Genomic DNA, 19,629 nt, shown 5'->3' with positions numbered 1-19,629 from the left:
CTCTATCTTTTTTTCTAGCCTAAGTTATGAGGAGAAATGTAAAGGCAGGCAACACAGAAATTCACACTTTTTCTGAACTTTGAAAATCAATTAAAAAATCCCAAAAAATTTTTAGAATTTTTTTTTTCTTCACATTTTGCATTCTCTGACACACTATTACTAAATAACAAAATCTCAAAAGAATTAAAAATATAGAGGGAAAAATCATTGGTTCACTTGACACGGAATGACCCAATATGCGAACCGTAAACATCCACCCACAAAGGGGGAGGGGGTATTTACAATATGAAACATATTACAGACCAAATTTAAAATGATCAAAGTTATTCCACATGGATATAAAGGACTGAAAAGGTGAGTATAACAATATGAAGGCCCATTCTGAGTTTACTTGAATTGATAGAGTTCAATTTGCATAACTACTGTAGAACAGAATGGGGAAGTTGGTATGTGGACCAGGGTGGAGTCTACTCATCGGAGACTAAATCCACCAATGGGAAAAGTGAGGCAGAAAGTATCCAAGGATACTCTCTGGCGGTGGGAGGCAGGGTGAGTGCATGGCTCTCTGTGGTAGAGCAGGGGTAGGCAGCCTTCAGCACTCCAGCTGTTGTAGAACTACAACTCCCTTTGAAAATGAATCAAGCATGAGCTGAAACGTCACTTGTGTATAAGGGCACTGCTTTATTGGAATGTTGCTGCACGCACACGCACACACTCACACACTCACACTCTACCGTTCAAAAGTTTATGGTCACTTAGAAATGTACTTATTTTTGAAAGAAAAGCACTTTTTTTTTTTTTCAATGAAGATAACAGTAAATGAATCAGAAATACACTCTATACATTGTTAATGTGGTAAATGACTATTCTAGCTGCAAACATCTTTTTTTTAATGAAATATCTACATAGGTGTATAGAGGACCATTTCCAGCAACCATCACTCCAGTGTTCTAATGGTACAATGTGTTTGCTAACTGTGTAAGAAGGTTAATTGATGTTTAGAAAACCCTCGTGCAAGTATGTTACCACAGCTGAAAACAGTTTTGCTGGTTAGAGAAGCTATAAAACGAACCTTCCTTTGAGCTAGTTGAGAATCTGAAGCATTACATTTGTTCGATTAAACTTTCAAAATGGCCAGAAAAAGAGAACTTTCGACAGTTCTTAGAAATGAAGGCTATTCTGTGCAAGAAATTGTCAATAAACTGAAGATTTCCTACAACGATCTGTACAACTCCCTTCAGAAGACAGTACAAACCGGCTCTAACCAGAGTAGAAAGAGAAGTGGGAGGCCCTATTGCATAACTGAGCAACAAGACAAGTACATTAGAGTCTCTAGTTTGAGAAATTGACTCTTCACAGGTCCTCAACTGGCAGCTTTATTAAATGGTACCCACAAAACGCCAGTGTCAACGTCTACAGTGAAGAGGCAACTCCGGGTTGCTGGCCTTCAGGGCAGAGTGGCAAAGAAAAAGCCATATCTGAGACTGGCTAATAAAAGGAAAAGATTAATATGGGCAAAAGAACGGAGACATTGGTCAGAGGAAGATTGGAAGAAAGTGTTATGGACAGACAAATCAAAGTTTGAGGTGTTTTGATCCCACAGAAGAACATTTATGAGACACAGAACAACTGAAAAGATGCTAGAAGACGCCTGATGCCATCTGTCGCGCATGGTGGAGGTAATGTGATGGTCTGGGGTTGCTATGGTGCTGGTAAAGTGGGAGATTTGTACAAGGTAAAAGGGATTTTGAATAAGGAAGGCTATCACTCCATTTTGCAATGCCATACCCTGTGGACAGTGCTTGATTGGAGCCAATTTCATCCTACAGTAGGACAATGACCCAAAGCCACCTCCAAATTATGCAAGAACTATTTAGGGAAGAAGCAGGCAGCTGGTATTCTATCTGTAATGGAGTCGCCAGCGCAGTCACCAGATCTCAACCCCATTGAGCTGTTGTGGGAGCAGCTTGACCGTATGGTACGCAAAAAGTGCCCATCAAGCCAATCCAACTTGTGGGAGGGGCTTCTGGAAGCATGGGGTGTAATTTCTCTAGATTACCTCAGCAAATTAACAGCTAGAATGCCAAAGGTCTGCAAGGCTATAATTGCTGCAAATGGAGCATTCTTTGACAAAAGCAAAGTTTGAAGGAGAAAATTATTATTTCAAATAAAAATCATTATTTCTAACCTTGTCAATGTCTGGGTGACCCCAAACTTTTGAACGGTAGCATGTACACACACAGTATAGACCAAAAGTTTGGACACATCTTCTCATTCAAAGAGTTTTCTGTATTTTTCATGACTATGAAAATTGTAGATTCACACTGAAGGCATCAAAACAATGAATTAACACATGTGGAATTATATACTTAACAAAAAAGTATGAAACAACTGAAATTTTCTTATATACTAGGTTCTTCAAAGTAGCCACCTTTTGCTTTGATTCCTGCTTTGCACACTCTTGGCATTCTCTTGATGAGCTTTAAGAGGTAGTCACCGGTAATGGTTTTCACTTCACAGGTGTGCCCTGTCAGGTTTAATAAGTGGGATTTCTTGCCTTACAAATGGAGTTGGGACCATCAGTTGTGTTGTGCAGAAGTCAGGTGGATACACAGCTGATAGTCCTACTGAATAGACTGTTAGCTGTTTTTTTCTTGCCATAATACAAATTCTAAGTAAAGAAAAATGAGTGGCTAGCATTACTTTAAAAAAAATGAAGCTCAGTCAGTCCAAAAAATTGGGAAAACTTTGAAAGTGTCCCCAAGTGCAGTTGCAAGAACCATCAAGCGCTACAAAGAAACTGGCTCACACGAGGACCTCCCCAGGAAAGGAAGACCAAGAGTCACCTCTGCTGCAGAGGATAAGTTCATCCGAGTTGCCAGCCTCAGAAATCGCAGGTTAAAAGCAGCTCAGATTAGAGACCAGGTCAATGTCACACAGAGTTCTAGCAGCAGACACATCTCTACAACAGCTGTTAAGAGGAGACTTTGTGCAGCAGGCCTTCATGGTAAAGTAGCTGCTATTAAACCACTGCTAAGGACAGGCAACAAGTAGAAGAGACTTGTTTGGGCTAAAGAACACAAGGAATGGACATTAGACCAGTGGAAATCCTGTGCTTTGGTCTGATGAGTCCAAATTTGAGATCTTTGGTTCCAACCACCGTGTCTTTGTGTGATGCGGAAAAGGTGAACAGATGGACTCTACATGCCTGGTTCCCACCGTGAAGCATGGAGGAGGAGGTGTGATGGTGTGGTGGTGCTTTGCTGGTGACACTGTTGGGGATATATTCAAAATTGAAGGCATACTGAACCAGCATGGCTAGCACAGCATCTTGCAGCGGCATGCTATTCCATCCGGTTTGCGTATAGTTGGACCATCATTTATTTTTCAACAGAACAATGACCCCAAACACACCTCCAGGCTGTGTAAGGGCTATTTGACCAGGAAGTAGAGTGATGGGGTGCTACGCCAGATGACCTGGCCTCCACTGCCACCAGACCTGAACCCAATCGAGATGGTTTGGGATGAGCTGGACCGCAGAGTGAAGGCAAAAAAGCCAACAAGTGCTAAGCATCTCTGGGAACTCCCTCAAAACTGTTGGAAGACCATTTCCAGTGACTACCTCTTGAAGCTCATCAAGAGAATGCAAAGAGTGTGCAAAGCAGTAATCAAAGCAAAAGGTGGCTACTTTGAAGAACCTAGAATATAACACATATTTTCAGTTGTTTCACACTTTTTTTAAGTATATAATTCCACATGTGTTAATTCATAGTTTTGATGCCTTCACTGTGAATCTACAATCTTCATAGTCATGAAAATACAGAAAACTCTTTGAATGAGAAGGTGTGTCCAAACTTTTAGTCTGTATGGTGTGTGTGTGTGTGTGTGTGTGTGTGTGTATACACACACACACACACACACACACACACATATAGGACCTTGTTTGATCCTTTTTTTCTTCCATTTGTTTAAAAGCATCACACAACTTAAGCTTCACGGCACTGAATGCTATGCCTGTTCTCATGGAGTCATGAGCGATAACCACATGTAACTGGGGAACTAAAATTGCTTATTGCATTTGCTGCAGTTCATTCTGTAATACATGCTGATTTATCCCATATTAATTTGTGTTATTACTTTTTTAGGTTTTTGGACATAACGTTAAAAGCTATAATGCGGACAATGTGGTTTGCTGGTGGCTTTCATTGGGTGACGGTAAAGGGAAGACAAGCCTTGCCTGCAGAAGCTCCTATTCTCACTTTGGCTCCGCACTCTTCTTACTTTGATGCCATTCCAGTAACTATGACAATGGCTTCCATTGTCATGAAGGCAGAAAGCAAAGACATTCCTGTTTGGGGAAGTAAGTTATGTTTAAGGAACTAAAGCTGAAAGGTGTATAGAAGTAATAGTTTAGCTTTAGTATTTCCATGGTACTTCACTATTCCTTATTTCCAAGCTTCTTTCAATTTCACCTTATCAAAGTCACGCAGATGTTTTTTAAATTGCCAATTTGCCAGCTTCAAGGACTGTCTATTGACTTGCTCTCTAAGGCATGTTCATCAATATTAGTCACTTGTCAGTGACTTTAATAGTATGGCTGATCTCTGCATAAACTGTTAAAACATACATCCAGTTCTAAATCTTACAATGTTTCTTTCTACATAAAGGTCTGTGGAGAGGGGAGGGGGAGAAAGACACTGCTGGAAAATACATCCACATTATTGCTGCTCTGCAATTGAGCAAGAGTTTTTTGATACTGCTGTTTCTGCCAGATAAGACACTACACTGTATAGAATGAGGCAATAGATCAGTTAAGTCTCCTCCCCCTCCTCTCTCCATAGAGTTTTTATGTGTTGTGAGTGAGACTAGCCTATTGTACACAAACAATTTGATTGAAAAACAAAAAGGAGTAGAAAAGCAGCCTAATAAGTGGAAAAGGAAACAGATTTCTTTAAGTTATCTTACAAAGTTTCTTATATTCACTATGTACTATTTATGTAAAGTTATTTGTTGCTGGAGTAATGCTTTAGCCATACATGGCATATAAGTACATAAATGAATGCACAGAGACCTATTTATGCAGTACATGTGCTCATTTTGCACTTGCAAAATGCAATGTCCCTTCAGCTTACATATACAGTACACCATAAATTACACACTCACATGTATGTACACTTTTGCAGATGTATACCTATAAATACATACAGAACCAACACAGTATACAGACCTGTCTCAGGTGCTAGTAGTACTCATGGCAGCCTCTATACTTGTATAGTGGCATACAAAAGGTTGGACACCCCTGGTTAAAATGACTGTTATTGCAAGTTGAAGATAAAATGATCTATAAAAGGCATACCATTAAATATGACACCTTCACAATGTATTTTTTGGAAAAAAATAAAAAATCTTTTCATATTTTCCACTTTCAAAATAACAAAAAGTGAAAATGGCGCTATGAAAAAGTTTGGGCACCCTACATTTAGTATCTAGTAGTGCCTCCTTTGTGAAATGTCACAGCTTGCAAATGGTTTTTGCATCCAGCCAAGAGTCTTTCAATTCTTGTTTGTTTTTCATCCATTCTTCTTTGGAAAAGTCTTCTGGTTCTGAGATTCCTGGCTTGTCTTGCATGCACTGCTCTTTTGAGGTCTAGCCACATATTTTCAATGATGATCAGATCAGGGGACTGTGAGGGGCACGGTAAAACCTTCAGCTTATGCATATGTAGTCTATGCATATTAGGTAGTCTATGGTGGATTTTTGACATGTGTTTAGGAACAGTATCCATTTTTAGAAGCCATCCTCAACTTTTCAATTTCTGCTTTTATAGAGATGGTGTTCTGTTGGATTCAATGAAATTTCAGCAAATTCTTAAAGCAATTATTCCCTCTACCTGTGAAATGTTCCCCGTGCCATTGACTGCAACACAACCCTAAAGCAAGATTGATTCTCCCCAAGCTTAATGGTTGGAGAGATGTTCTTTTCCTGAAATTCTGAGCCCTTTGTTCACCAAACATACCACTGATCATTGTGGCAAAATAGTTCTATTTTAACCTCATCGGTCCATAGGACTTGTTTCCAATGTGCATCAGACTTGTTTAGATGTTCTTTTGCAAACTTCTGATGCTGAATTATATGGTGAAGATGCAGGAGAGGTTTTATTCTGACGAGTTTTCCATGAAGGCCATATTTGTTCAGGTATCACTGAACAGTAGAACAACTCCAGAGTCTGCTAAATCTTCCTGTAGGTCTTTTGCATTCAAGCGGGGTTTCTGATTTGCCACTCTGGAATTCCTATGAGCAGCTGTCTCTGAAATTTTTCTTGATCTTCCAGACTTTATCTTGACCACTACTGTTCCTAGTAACTGTCATTTCTTAATTACATTTCAAACTGAAGAAAGGACAACTTGAAAAACACTTTGCTATCTTCTTATAGCCTTCTCCTGCTCTGTGGGCCTCCACCATTGTCATTTTCAGAGTGCTAGGCAGCTCTTTAGAAGAACCCATGGCTGCTGATTTTTGGCACAAGGTTAGGGGAAGCTGGATATTTATAAAGCTGTAAAATTTGCATCACTTGGCCTTTGCTAATGATGATAGTGACAAGTCATAACCCTAACTGGCTAATGGAGGTCTGAGACCTTGGTCAAAGTTATTTGAGCACAAATCTACAAGGGTTCCCAAACTTTTGCAATGTTCTTCTTTCCCTTTTTCACTCTAAAATTGTACTGAAACATAATACACTAATATTGCTTAAAATTATAGACAAGCAGACCTGGGCAATGTGCGCCCCGCGGGCCACATCCGGCCCTCTGACTGCTTCTATGCGGCCCGCATAGCTACTGTAAGAATCTTCAAGGACCTGTGATGATGTCACCAGGCTGCTGGCAATGGGGGCTGCTGAATGATAGAGAGAGGACCTGTGATGATGTCACACAGCCTATCACCAGGATAGGCTATGATGACTCGTTAGTGGGCGGAGCCACACGGGACTGTGTGCTGTCTGTAAGCTGCCGGCAATGGAGGCTGTTGTACAGAGAAGAGACAGCATGTGAGAGCAAGAGGGGGGAACTAGGGGCAGATGTAGCGGGGCAGTTAAACTGAATACACATGGGGGGGGGACATTAAACTAGGGGACAGATGGAGGGTGACATTAAACTGGGGCAGCTTAAGAAGGATATTAAACCATAGGGGTAGCTGGAGGAGGACATGTCTGCCTCTAGTTGCCACCAGTTTAATGTCCCCCTCCAGCTGCCCCAGTTTAATGTCCCCTCTAGTTTCAGCCAGGTTATACTGGGGCACCAGGAGAGGGACTTAATATTGTGGGACATTTGGAGGGAAACGTTAGAATGTGTGTGTGTGTGTGTGTGTGGGGGGGGGGGGGGGTATAATGTTAGGGTGATTGTAGGAGGATTTTACTTTGTGGGGCACATGGAAAAATGATTGAGAATGGGCGGAGTCAGCGGAGAAGTGGGTGGAGCTAAATTTGCCACGGCGCACATGGCCCTCTAGAACCGTTAAAATTTCTCATGTGGCCCCATGGGAAAATTAATTGCCCACCCCTGGACAAGTGTGTTTAATCTTTAACTTTTAAGCCTTTTAAAGATCATTTCATCTTCAATTTCCTTAACTGTTGACAATATCAGTCATTTTGACCAGGGGTATCCAAACTTTTGCATGCTACTTTATATGAAGTATAGTGTAGACTCAAAGACTATATATTACTCATCTTGGATGTTTTACCCTTGGTCTGTACAAACAGTTGCAGGGGAGGGGTTCAGCTGCTGTTCACACTGCCTTTGCGGTTTGGCAGAGGTGTTACCTCAGTATAGCGTGACCACAGGTTGGTGCATTCCAAGTTGTTAGCAAGGTTGCATCAGATGTTATGTTGTGATTACATATGGCTTGCACTTTGTGACCTGTTGTTTAGTATGTGTGACTAACTAGTGCAGGTCATCACATTGTCATTGGTTTGGAAATTTTATGGAAACCAGATTGCTTATGGCTTATTATAGGCATAATGGCATTGTGCTGTGGGGAAAAAAACTCAATGATGTTCTCTTGGTGCAACCCGCTGATGTCAGGTGTTGCCCAGACTTACCCATGATGCAAAGTGGCATATTATTTCACGGACTATTCTTGAACTTTGCACTAGCAGAAACTGTGCGTCTGTCACCGAGACCTGAAGATCACTCAGTGTTGTTCTGTTCAGCTGCTATAACATTATGTCTCTTGTTTTATATACAAGGTTAGCACAGTAAAGATTGCCTCAGTAAACTCCCCAGTATTGGAGTCTGTGACTTCTTTCTTTTGGCAATGAAAACTCCTATGGCTACCTGCATAGGGGCTTTATGGCTAGGAAGCTTCTGCTTGAGATCAGCAGCACATCAGCCATTAGGGACTGAGGTCCTTATCATGGCCAAGTGAGCGCCGTATTGCACACAGGCCCGCAGTGCCTGGCAGTTGACCGCTGAGTGGATCGGTAACACTCGAATATCTCAGTACAGTCTTCTTGTAACTTCTCTTTCTAACCACTCTAGCAATGTGTTGTTACGTTAAAGTTTCAGCTGCCCATGCAGAAACTTGGTTTAATTCCAAGTGAAATTCTTTGGAAGCCAACAGGAAAGTGTAGTTTCTTGCGGAGGTTAATAGACCGAAAAACCATGTTCATTAGATTAAACAAATATAACAAAAGGTATGCTGAATAATTACGTCTTTTATGTGCACTAGAAGGAAGCATGACAACTGTACAGGACTTTGTTTTCGACGTAAATAAATTTAGCTTCTTCCTTTTGTCAGTTTATAAGCAGAGTTTCAGTCTTGTTGTTTCAAGTTTTTCAGGACTTTACAATTGACAACCAATCTGAAGATAGTTCGACAATATCCGATAGGTAGGGGTCTGTGACTCCAGCACCCCCACTGATCAGCGAATTGTAGCTTGAGGAGCTGTGCAGCCTATTATCCTTTACTGGGCAGAGTGCTATCTTTCTAGTGAAACTGTGCGTGGTAGTGAAGAAGCTGCAGCGCTCACATGAGCACCATGGCTCCTTCAATCAACCATGGTATGGGAAACTCAGCAAGCTGAGTATTATGGTTTATTCTAAGGATAGGCTATCAATTATAACGTTCTGTAAACCTCTTTTATACATTCTATCTTCGGACTAGAAAATAGATGAATGATTTCTTCCTTTTTCTTTTTTCTTTCAGCATTAATTAACTATATTCGACCAGTGTTTGTTTCACGCTCTGATCAAGATTCCAGGAAAAAAACTGTGGAAGAAATCAGAAGACGAGCCCATTCAAATGGTGTTTGGCCACAGGTAGGAAAATGTGGAAAAAATAAAAATGATATAAAAGGGCTTACTCACAACTCAGTAATACAGCTTAGTGGGAAAATGTCCATAGTTTGTCTTGATGGGACTTGATAAATGGCTCCTCCGCCCTCTATAATGATTACTATGACAATAATAATACATTTTATTTATATAGCGCCAACATATTCTGCAGCAGTGTACAATTTGTAGGGTTCAAATAAAGACAGAGATACATTACAAAGAAAGTCATTTCACACAATGGGACTGAGGTCCCTGCTCGCAAGAGCTTACAATCTATGATGATTATTGATCATTATGATTTTATCTACCTTTTAAAATTAAAAAACAAAATAAAACACATATGTCTTCCTTTTACTATCTAAAGATCCATAATGTCTTCTTGGCGTTGAAGTAGTGGTGCAAAGAGAGTCAGCTAAGTAGTATTATTTGGCTTTCTCTTTTTCTTCACATTGTAGGTTAGATGAGCTTTATCATCTAAAAATAATGATGTACTAAAAATTGATCATCAATATCAGATTAGTGGGGGTCACCCTGCACCCCCATTGATCAGCTGTTCTCTGCACCTGATAGACCAAGTACTGCAGATAAGTTCCCATTCACTTGAATGAGCTTGGCTGCAATGACTCTGCTCAGGCACTACAAAGAGCAGAGCTGTCTACTTTCTGTATTAGGCATTGAGAACAGCTTATCAGTGGAAGTGCTTGGTGTGGGACCACTACTGATCTGAAATTGATGACCTATGCTTTGAATAAGTCACTAATTTTTTTAGCCTGGAAACTTCTGAAACACATTCTTACATTTTTATTTGTTTTATTTTTAAAAGGTAATGATCTTCCCAGAAGGAACATGTACCAACAGATCCTGTCTGATAACCTTCAAACCTGGTAGGATGTGACTTTGAGTTAAAATTAGGATATACTTGTGACTGTCTGGTGTAATATACTGATACACACAGACATACACTCACCGGCCACTTTATTAGGTACACCATGCTAGTAACGGGTTGGACCCCTTTTGCCTTCAGAACTGCCTCAATTCTTCGTGGCATAGATTCAACAAGGTGCTGGAAGCATTCCTCAGAGATTTTGGCCCATATTGACATGATGGCATCACACAGTTGCCGCAGATTTGTGGGCTGCACATCCATGATGCGAATCTCCCGTTCCACCACATCCCAAAGATGCTCTATTGGATTGAGATCTGGTGACTGTGGAGGCCATTGGAGTACAGTGAACTCATTGTCATGTTCAAGAAACCAGTCTGAGATGATTCCAGCTTTATGACATGGCGCATTATCCTGCTGAAAGTAGCCATCAGATGTTGGGTACATTGTGGTCATAAAGGGATGGACATGGTCAGCAACAATACTCAGGTAGGCTTTGGCGTTGCAACGATGCTCAATTGGTACCAAGGGGCCCAAAGAGTGCCAAGAAAATATTCCCCACACCATGACACCACCACCACCAGCCTGAACCGTTGATACAAGGCAGGATGGATCCATGCTTTCATGTTGTTGACGCCAAATTCTGACCCTACCATCCGAATGTCGCAGCAGAAATCGAGACTCATCAGACCAGGCAACGTTTTTCCAATCTTCAATTGTCCAATTTCGATGAGCTTGTGCAAATTGTAGCCTCAGTTTCCTGTTCTTAGCTGAAAGGAGTGGCACCCGGTGTGGTCTTCTGCTGCTGTAGCCCATCTGCCTCAAAGTTCGACGTACTGTGCGTTCAGAGATGCTCTTCTGGCTACCTTGGTTGTAACGGGTGGCTATTTGAGTCACTGTTGCCTTTCTATCAGCTCGAACCAGTCTGGCCATTCTCCTCTGACCTCTGGCATCAACAACGCATTTCCGCCCACAGAACTGCCGCTCACTGGATGTTTTTTCTTTTTCGGACCATTCTCTGTAAACCCTAGAGATGGTTGTGCGTGAAAATCCCAGTAGATCAGCAGTTTCTGAAATACTCAGACCAGCCCTTCTGGCACCAACAACCATGCCACGTTCAAAGGCACTCCAAATCACCTTTCTTCCCCATACTGATGCTCGGTTTGAACTGCAGGAGATTGTCTTGACCATGTCTACATGCCTAAATGCACTGAGTTGCCGCCATGTGATTGGCTGATTAGAAATTAAGTGTTAACGAGCAGTTGGACAGGTGTACCTAATAAAGTGGCCGGTGAGTGTAGATGTGAGATTTGGATCACAGTTTTAACCATCCTTACATACTGGTGGTATTTGCACTACTTTATATTACTGATGAATGCTTTAGACGAGTTGTCCTTTACAGCTACCTGTACCTCTTTTGAGTTCTTCAATATCCATTTGTGACATGTTCATCTCTATACTCATCCATTGTAAGACAGTTCTGTTTTTTTTTTGTTTTTTTTGTTTTTTTATCTACTGTGTGCATATTGAAAGTTGATATACTGTAGGAGAACAAAAAGATCCTGTTGTGCAGAAATGTTCGGAGAAGACATTAACTATTTAATGGGAGTTTGTCACCAGTAAATTTGTTATAATGCTAATCACAGTACCTTGTAAAGGTGATTCTACACTTTACAGATAAATCTTACTTTTTATCCTTATGTAAGTAAGTGGAGAAGTGATTTGGGGTGTGTTGCAGCATCTGTGTCAGAGTCTTTGGAGGAGACTTCATGGCAGATTCCACCGAAAATTGGTGGGGAGAAAAATCCTCTATTTTCTTTCTTCTAGTTTCAGTATAAAATTGTCAAAAACCCAAGAGACACCCAACGGAACCAATTATAGTTTATGTTGTCTGTGGGTAACTGTTGTTTTTGCGAACTAGCCCAGTACTAGTGTGAAACTAGCCTCATATGAGAATGGGGCTCTAAAGCTGAATAACCAGATTATCTCATCAAGTGTAGCTAAATGTCCTTCACAAATTCTGAAGGCACAAATTACATAAAATTTACTTAATGAGGATCTTTAACCACATCCACCAAATCCGGTTCTTAATGGATTTTGCTCCTCTGATTCTAGCATAGATGATTTTTTTTCTTTAGCTCCCACCATTTTAGAGCAATAGGTACAGTTTGTCTTGGTGCCTCATATTGTAGCTAGGGTCTGTACTGTCAGGTGGGTGATGTTGAGCAGGAGAAGACAAGGGGTATGATTTTGAGCTCAGATAGTCCCCATCTGATTGGAGCTCAGAAACTCTTGTTTCTGCCTGATGGTACAGAGCCTAAATAGCATACGAGGCACCAAAACTAACTGTACTTATTGTTAGAGAATGGCGAGGGCTGGAGAAAAAATTGCAACCGTACTGGTGTCAGTGAAGCAGTGCCTATTAAGTGATGCAAAGAGCTAGATTTTAAATATTGTATAAGGAATATGTTTCTTTTTGTACCGTGTTAGCCAGTGGGTATGAAATATAAAAAAAAAACAAAAAAACTTGCAAGTCTTCAGTAGGTGATACCTTTTTTAAAGGCTAACTCATAATGATGACAGAATAAATATTAAATATTGTAGTGACAGTGTAAAACTTTGTTTATAACATATTTATATTCTTTATTATTTGCTTCCAAAATAATCACCCCAAAACAAATGTGTTTGAACAAAATAGATAGAAATAAGGAACAACTAAAATCTAAACCATATATTATATATAGTAGTAATCTGGAAGCCATGAAACTCCTATATTGTCTAGGTCTCCCACCCTTGCTGGTATGAAGATAGGTCAATCAAATGAAGTTATCTGATCCAGCATATTCCTGTTTGGTACAGTTTTTGTTTCCCTGTCTCTGACTGGTTGGGTCTGCACCATTACTGCTACTGAGCTACCTTCCCCACAATAGTTAATAATTAGACTGTCAAACATAGAAACCAACAAGTTCCCTAAAGGAAGATGTATAACCATTTTCCACACACAAGTCAGACAGCAATGTTATAGATGGTTCCCTTTAAACCTATGGTACTATAGTGTGACTGCGATATATAACACACACACACACACACACACACACACACACACACACACTCTTTTTCATTTAAATTTTTTTCCTGTTCTATTTGGGTTTTAAACTTTTAATATCAACCAGCTAGCTAATTCTGAGTGTTGTAAGATCTTAGGCTACAGCTCTATTGCATTAATTGATGAGGCTGACTTCTACTGCTCATGTTTAGTTTATAAGGTATGGGAAAGAAGGGGGAAATGGGCTTGGGAAGGGTCCTGGGTAATAAAAGACACACAGACCCAGGCTCTTTGCCTCATACTCCAATCAGGTGTGAGCTCCCTGCAGGTTAAAAGGGTATTCCCAACTTGCCCACTCCACCAACTTGCAGGCTGTATGTTCTGTTCACTTCCTGGTTTTCTCAGTAAATTGGTGGGCAGGGTTTCACTTGCTGTCTCCCAGAAAAAAAACAGAAAAAAAAAATCTCTCTTCATAGCAGTACATGTTTGCAGTCAGTAATGAGGGATGGTTTGTAAATAAATTGGCACAGTGTCACTGGAAGATGCACAATATGAAGCTGATGTAGCAGAGCTGGATTTGTTAGGTGATGAGAATCCCAAATTTATGTGCTACAGTACCACGAGTCAGCTTTCAATAAACTCCGTTTTAGGTCTGTGCTTACATACAGTACAGAGGTAACTGACTCCCTGTCTCAGCCCTTATCAGCAAAATTCAATTAGCAGACTGATAACTGGAAGAGCGGGAGATAACAGCTCAGAAATACAAGCTTGCTCCCGAGTCCCGAGCACTCAGCTCCCCCTCCCTCCTGAGAGCAGGGAGCTACGTCCCTTGTCCTGGGCGGAGATATAAGATCATCCTCAGGTCCGTGGTTATGGAAACACAGCGTAAACAATGAAGTGAATAATCTCAGATAGTGTTCAAACAAAGCAGTTTTGATAAAGCAATGTATTTAGGAAAAGTCTTAAATCCACATAAACTAGCAGTATAGATAGGATCCTTGAGATGGGACAACCCCTTTAAATTAGGGGGATAGGTGAGTATTGCATTGTCTTTGCACGTATAATGCTGTATATTGAAAACAATTATGTTATTTAGATCTGATTCTTAGTGACAGGATTTCAATGAATGGTTCCCAACGTGAGAACAAGTGTCTCTCCTTCCTTTTCTGTAGTGCTGCATCCACCCATGCCATCCAGAAGGCATGTGTTAATTTCTGAAGGAACAGAGATAAGTAAGGGTGGGTTTGGTGCCATCCATTCTGGTAATATTAATTTTCTGGCAGCTGCCGAAACATAGAAATGCACTATAATTGAAATGGAAATGTTTATTGGAGTGGATGAGGTGTGGCCAAATCTGCCTATTTGGGGGACTCTTGTATAAGTGCTATTAGATCTGTTTTAGTGAACCCACAATAGACTAAAAAGTTTGAATGGATCGGTAGGCCCAAAAGAAATGGAATAAGACTGCAGGAGACATTATTATATTTTTGGTAAATGGTTGTAGTTGTGTGACCCATCAAGCAGCTCCAAGATGAATAAATGTATGCCCTATGCGCTATTTTCAACCCTGAGAGGACTAGCAATTGAACAGCCTTATTAGTTAGTTCTATAGTGTCTTTGGCTGCTAAGTAGGGGGAAAAAGGTTTTCTAATTTGACATCACTCTTTTATCATCAAATAAGTGATTTTGAAATGCAAGAAATTGCACAAGTTTTGTTCTGCGTAGTGCCCTTGTTATTATATTTACAATGAGGTCTTGGGACCTATTAGTACAAGCAAATAGTAGTCATGCCATGTTATAGTAGGGGTATGTCATTGTAGGGGAACCATTCTAGTGTAGTGTATCATCCGCTTCATGACAACTCCCAGAGTGTGCCATGATCTGAATATCCCATCCTGAAAGTTTGGGTTGCTCCAGAAGGGAAGAGGTGTATCTACGTATGTGTTCTGGCTTTTCAAATGTCTAGTGTACTGCCAGGCTTTAATAGTGGAATTACTGAGTGGGTTGTGGCTTGTGGCTTATGTCATCTGGTAGTAGGTCGGGCTGGGCACCTAAATGAAAATTAACTGAATGTCAACGAGCATAAACAACGTGATTTTGTTCACATTGGTTTTTATATTATTTGCTGAGTTCTACCAGCAGTTTTGTTAAAACCAAACACATCAGAACTGCTATTCTTTTATCCTGGGGTCTATTCAGACCTCCAGAGTAAAATAAGTGGAGGCCAGCGGAGGTGATCAAACATAAAAACCAGTGTTACTCACATCTTCTGGGCTCTGGCACTGCTTCTTATTCTTTTTGGGGCTTCTGTTTGATGCCCCAGACTTTGGAGGCCTGTGGTATTGTGACACATGGACATAAGCATCACGATGCTTCATGACCCATGTGACCAATCACAGGTCCAGTGATGCGCTTCTGGGTCCCCGACATCATTCAGAGGAGCCGAAAAGAACACTGAGCTGGGCTGGAGCGAGTCACACTGGTTTTTATGGTAATCTGTTCTTGATTGGTAGATGGACTTGGGTATTTGCTTTGGTATCAGACTCAAGTGTTCGGCCCTCCAAGGGCACTGTCAATTTTATTACATATAGCAGCTAGAATCTGATATTTTCTCCATCAGCCACCTATGTATTGGGAAACATTGTGGTGCTTCTGTGTCAATGTGACTGAAAATTCTTAACAGATGAGAATTTTATGGCCTTTCATGTCCGGTGTTTTCCATTCCTCTGAAAGCTTGTAGGATGCTTTTATTGAAAAAGGAATAACTTTGCGATTTGTAGCCCTGGAGTGTGTGCAAGGATTTCTCCGAGCCAAGATGAAAGGCTGTCATCAAGTCAATGGACAGAAGTTTAGTCAAGTCTTCTTCAGAGATACTCACAAAGCTGAAAATATTTCCTCTGCTCCTATTCTCCAAATCCTCCACCTTCTCCATGAGCTGTTGTATCTGTTCTGATTGTTGAGTAGCAGGGTTTTGCATGTTAATCATTGTGTCCTTACCCAGGGCTCCATATTCCCCAAGGCGTTGGGTGTTAGCAGAGGTCTGTGTTGGGGGAATTACTGGTTGAAGTATGTAGGTTTTCTAGCCCCCTACCTAAGTGGCGGCGTGGCTTTGAGTAAATGGTTTCTTACTGGAATTACATTTAACTATGGCTGCACAGCTTCCTTGTAGGAATTTATCCATCCCTAGAGGTATAGCAATTCAGGGTGACTTGTAGTAGGGTCCCTCCTTTAGCATAAAATTACATTATAGTCTGTGGAGTCTCTTCAGAGCAGAGATATTGAGCAAGAAACAGAACTCCGGTATCTTTGGCAGCATAAAGATCTTTAGTGATGGACAATAATGAAGATTTCAGCCTCTTCTGCTGCCTATGGTGTACTGTAGGGTCGGCAACCCCTGGCACGCGTGCCAAGAGTGGCATGCGATGCATATTTTGCTGGCATGGGACCTACAGGTATTTAAAAGACTGATCTAGGACGGTCCCCTTTCTCTTGCTGCCCTCTCTGCCCACCAGTGAGAGAGGTGAATGAAGCCCAGGAGGCGGAGCTCATCACTGTATAGCACAAGCACCCTGCCTGTTACAGATATGAGCTCCTGCCCTGTGCGTCCTGCAAAGGCTTCCCGAGGAGGAGGAGAAGTAAGACAGCTCCTGCCAGCAAAGTGAAAGTAAAAAAACATATCCGGGACAATACGTTTCTATTCTTAGTAATGTCAGGTATTTGGGGTTATTAATCTAGTTTTAGTAACTCTATGTGCCTCACGTTAATAGCAGTTAACCCCATCATGTCCCTCACATTAACCCCTGTGTGGTTCACATAAGGGTTACTAATATGTGAGACATATGGAGTTACTAATAAAGGACCTCAATGAGGAAGATATTTAATTATATTACCTCCATATCTCTCACATAGTAGTAACTCTTATGTAAATCACACAGGGGTTAATGTGAGGGACATGATGGGGTTTACTGCTATTAACCCGTTCCCGCCGACGGCATATTTCAATTTTCGTTTTTTTTGTTTTTGACTCCCCTCCTTCCAAACTCTATAACTTTTTTTTTTATTTTTCCACTCTGAGCCATATGAGGTCTTAATCTTTGAGGGACAAATTGTTCTTCATGATGCCACCATTAATTATTCTGTACAATATACTGGGAAGCTGGAAAAAAATTCAGAATGGAGTGGATTTGAAGAAAAAAAAATGCATTTGAGCGACTTTCTTACGGTCTTCGGTTTTACGGTGTTCACTGTGCAGCCAAAATGGCATGTCATCTGTGTTCTATGTTTTGGGACGATTCTGGGGATGCCTAGAATACCTTAACAGAAATCCAAAACTGTGTTTAAAAATGGTTTTTTTTTTTCCCTAAAAGTAACCATCTTCTGACACTTATAACTGTTTTATACTTCCGTGTACGGTGATGCATAGGGCATCTTTTTTTTTGCGGGGCCAGGTGTACTTTTCATTTCTACTATTTTGGGAATTGCTTTTTGCTTTGATCACTTTTTATTCAAATTTTTATCAGAGGCAAAACTGTGAAAAAAATAGCGGTTTGGCACTTTTGACTTTTTTTCCCGCTACGGCGTTTACCGTACAGGAAAAAATATTTTTATACATTTGTACAGCGGGTGTTTTCGGATATCTAATGTGTAGGCTTTTCACAGTATTTAAGTACTTTTATATGTATTCTAGGGAAAGGGGGGTGATTTGAACTTTTAATATTTAAAAAAAAAAATTATTTTAATTTTTTAAAACCTTTTTTTCAACTGTTAGGGGTCTGATGCAATGCATTGCAATGCTAATGCATTGCAAAATACCAGCACTTGTGTTGCAGGCTACCTAGCGTAGCCTACCATAGAAGAAATAGAATGACAGGCTGGGGAGCCTTCACAAGTCTCCTGGCTGTCATAGCAACGTGACACCGGCCCTGGAGCTTACTCCGGGTGCTGGCGATCACAGGGAAAATGGCGCCAAGGTCATTTTTGACCGAGGCGCCAGAGGGGTTAATGTCCCCGATCGGTGTGTATAAAACAGTAGACATCCGGTGGCTATGGCGTCCGCCATAGTTAAACACCTGGCATCCGCCGTAATAACACGGCAGATTTTGAGAAGGGGTTAATATGAGACACTTGCAGTTTCTAAATTGTAATGCACATGACCATACTTTTTATCCACAAATGTGGATAAAAGTACAGACGTATACATTTCAACAGGCCCATATAAACAGTGGTTGATTTTGCAGCTGTGTGGCTGGGGCAAATTGAAGACCTGCAAATTATGCAGGTCCTATATCTGTTTGCATTTGTGGCCCTGTCAATTCATTTTTAATGTATAGGTCAGTGAAAACCACATCCGTGCCATTTGTGCTCAGGAGGCCTAAGACTGAGGCTCCACTTTGCAGAAACAGCTTTTTTGTTGCAGATTTTGTTGCGGTTTTTTGAGCCAAAGCCAAGAATGGCTACAAGAGAAATGGGAAATATCTAGGAAGCTTCTTATACGTCTTCCTTCTGCTCAATCCACTCCTGGCTTTGACTCAGAAAGATGCAGCAAAATCTGCAACGATAAAGCTGTGTTTCCGCAACGTGGGGCCTCAAACTTAAGGTCTTTCTTTTTGGGTGGTGACATTTTGTACCCAGATGCAGTCCCCAGGCACCAGTGCTGTCACTCTGGGGTAAGTTTGACACCCATTAATTCCTGGCTGTGGTTTTGCTGTTACTGTTATAAGGAGAAAATTCATCTCCGATTGTTATGCAGTTTCTCCCGAGTAAGAAAATACCCCACATAAGGATATAAACTGTTGTGCGGAAGGGAAGGTGTGACACTTGGTGATTTGAAGAGCAGATTTTGCTGAAATAGTTTTCAGGTGCCATGTCTCATTTGCAGAGCTGCAGTTCAATGGAAACCCTCTAAAAATGACCTTATTTTGAAAATTATACCATTCACAGAATTTATCAAGGGGTATAGTGAGCATTTTGACTCCACAGCTGTTCACAGATTTTATTAACACTGGGGTAAGCCACACTTGGGGTAAGTGCCTTCCAGCCAGAAATGGAGATCTACTGGTAATGACTTTTACTCTTGTATGATCATGCATTCCATGTTTACCTATAGTTTTCAATGGGTGCTGCACACTACTACACTTTGCTGCTTAGGAAATTATGACAACTGGTCTCCAAAGGTTTAGCTTCTCATATCAATGAGATTTCAGATGCTGTCTTATTAAACAGGTCTGTCTTGAGTGGATGATTCCATTTTAGAAAGCGTTATATCGCAAAAAGCATTTATCTATCCACAGATAAATGTATGAATAATGTGATCGCTTCCTTAGGACCACCACCAATCACTAGGGAGCCAGTCCTGAACAGGTTAAATGGAG

The 19,629-nt window shown here is 40.9% G+C and overlaps 1 protein-coding gene across 1 annotated transcript in view; it reads left to right on the top strand.

Annotated features, from left to right (window-relative positions):
- Nucleotides 1-19,629, top strand: part of LPCAT1 (lysophosphatidylcholine acyltransferase 1) — a 98,371-nt gene that overhangs the window by 48,233 nt on the left and 30,509 nt on the right. The window contains exons 3-5 of the mRNA XM_075271015.1: nucleotides 4,146-4,360; nucleotides 9,202-9,314; nucleotides 10,153-10,213. Of these exons, the coding sequence (XP_075127116.1) occupies nucleotides 4,146-4,360; nucleotides 9,202-9,314; nucleotides 10,153-10,213 (389 nt within the window). The remainder of the gene's footprint in view (nucleotides 1-4,145; nucleotides 4,361-9,201; nucleotides 9,315-10,152; nucleotides 10,214-19,629) is intronic.

This window comes from Leptodactylus fuscus, chromosome 4 (genome assembly GCF_031893055.1).
Source record: "Leptodactylus fuscus isolate aLepFus1 chromosome 4, aLepFus1.hap2, whole genome shotgun sequence".
NCBI lineage: Eukaryota > Metazoa > Chordata > Amphibia > Anura > Leptodactylidae > Leptodactylus > Leptodactylus fuscus.
This window is presented reverse-complemented; position numbering and strand designations above follow the sequence as displayed.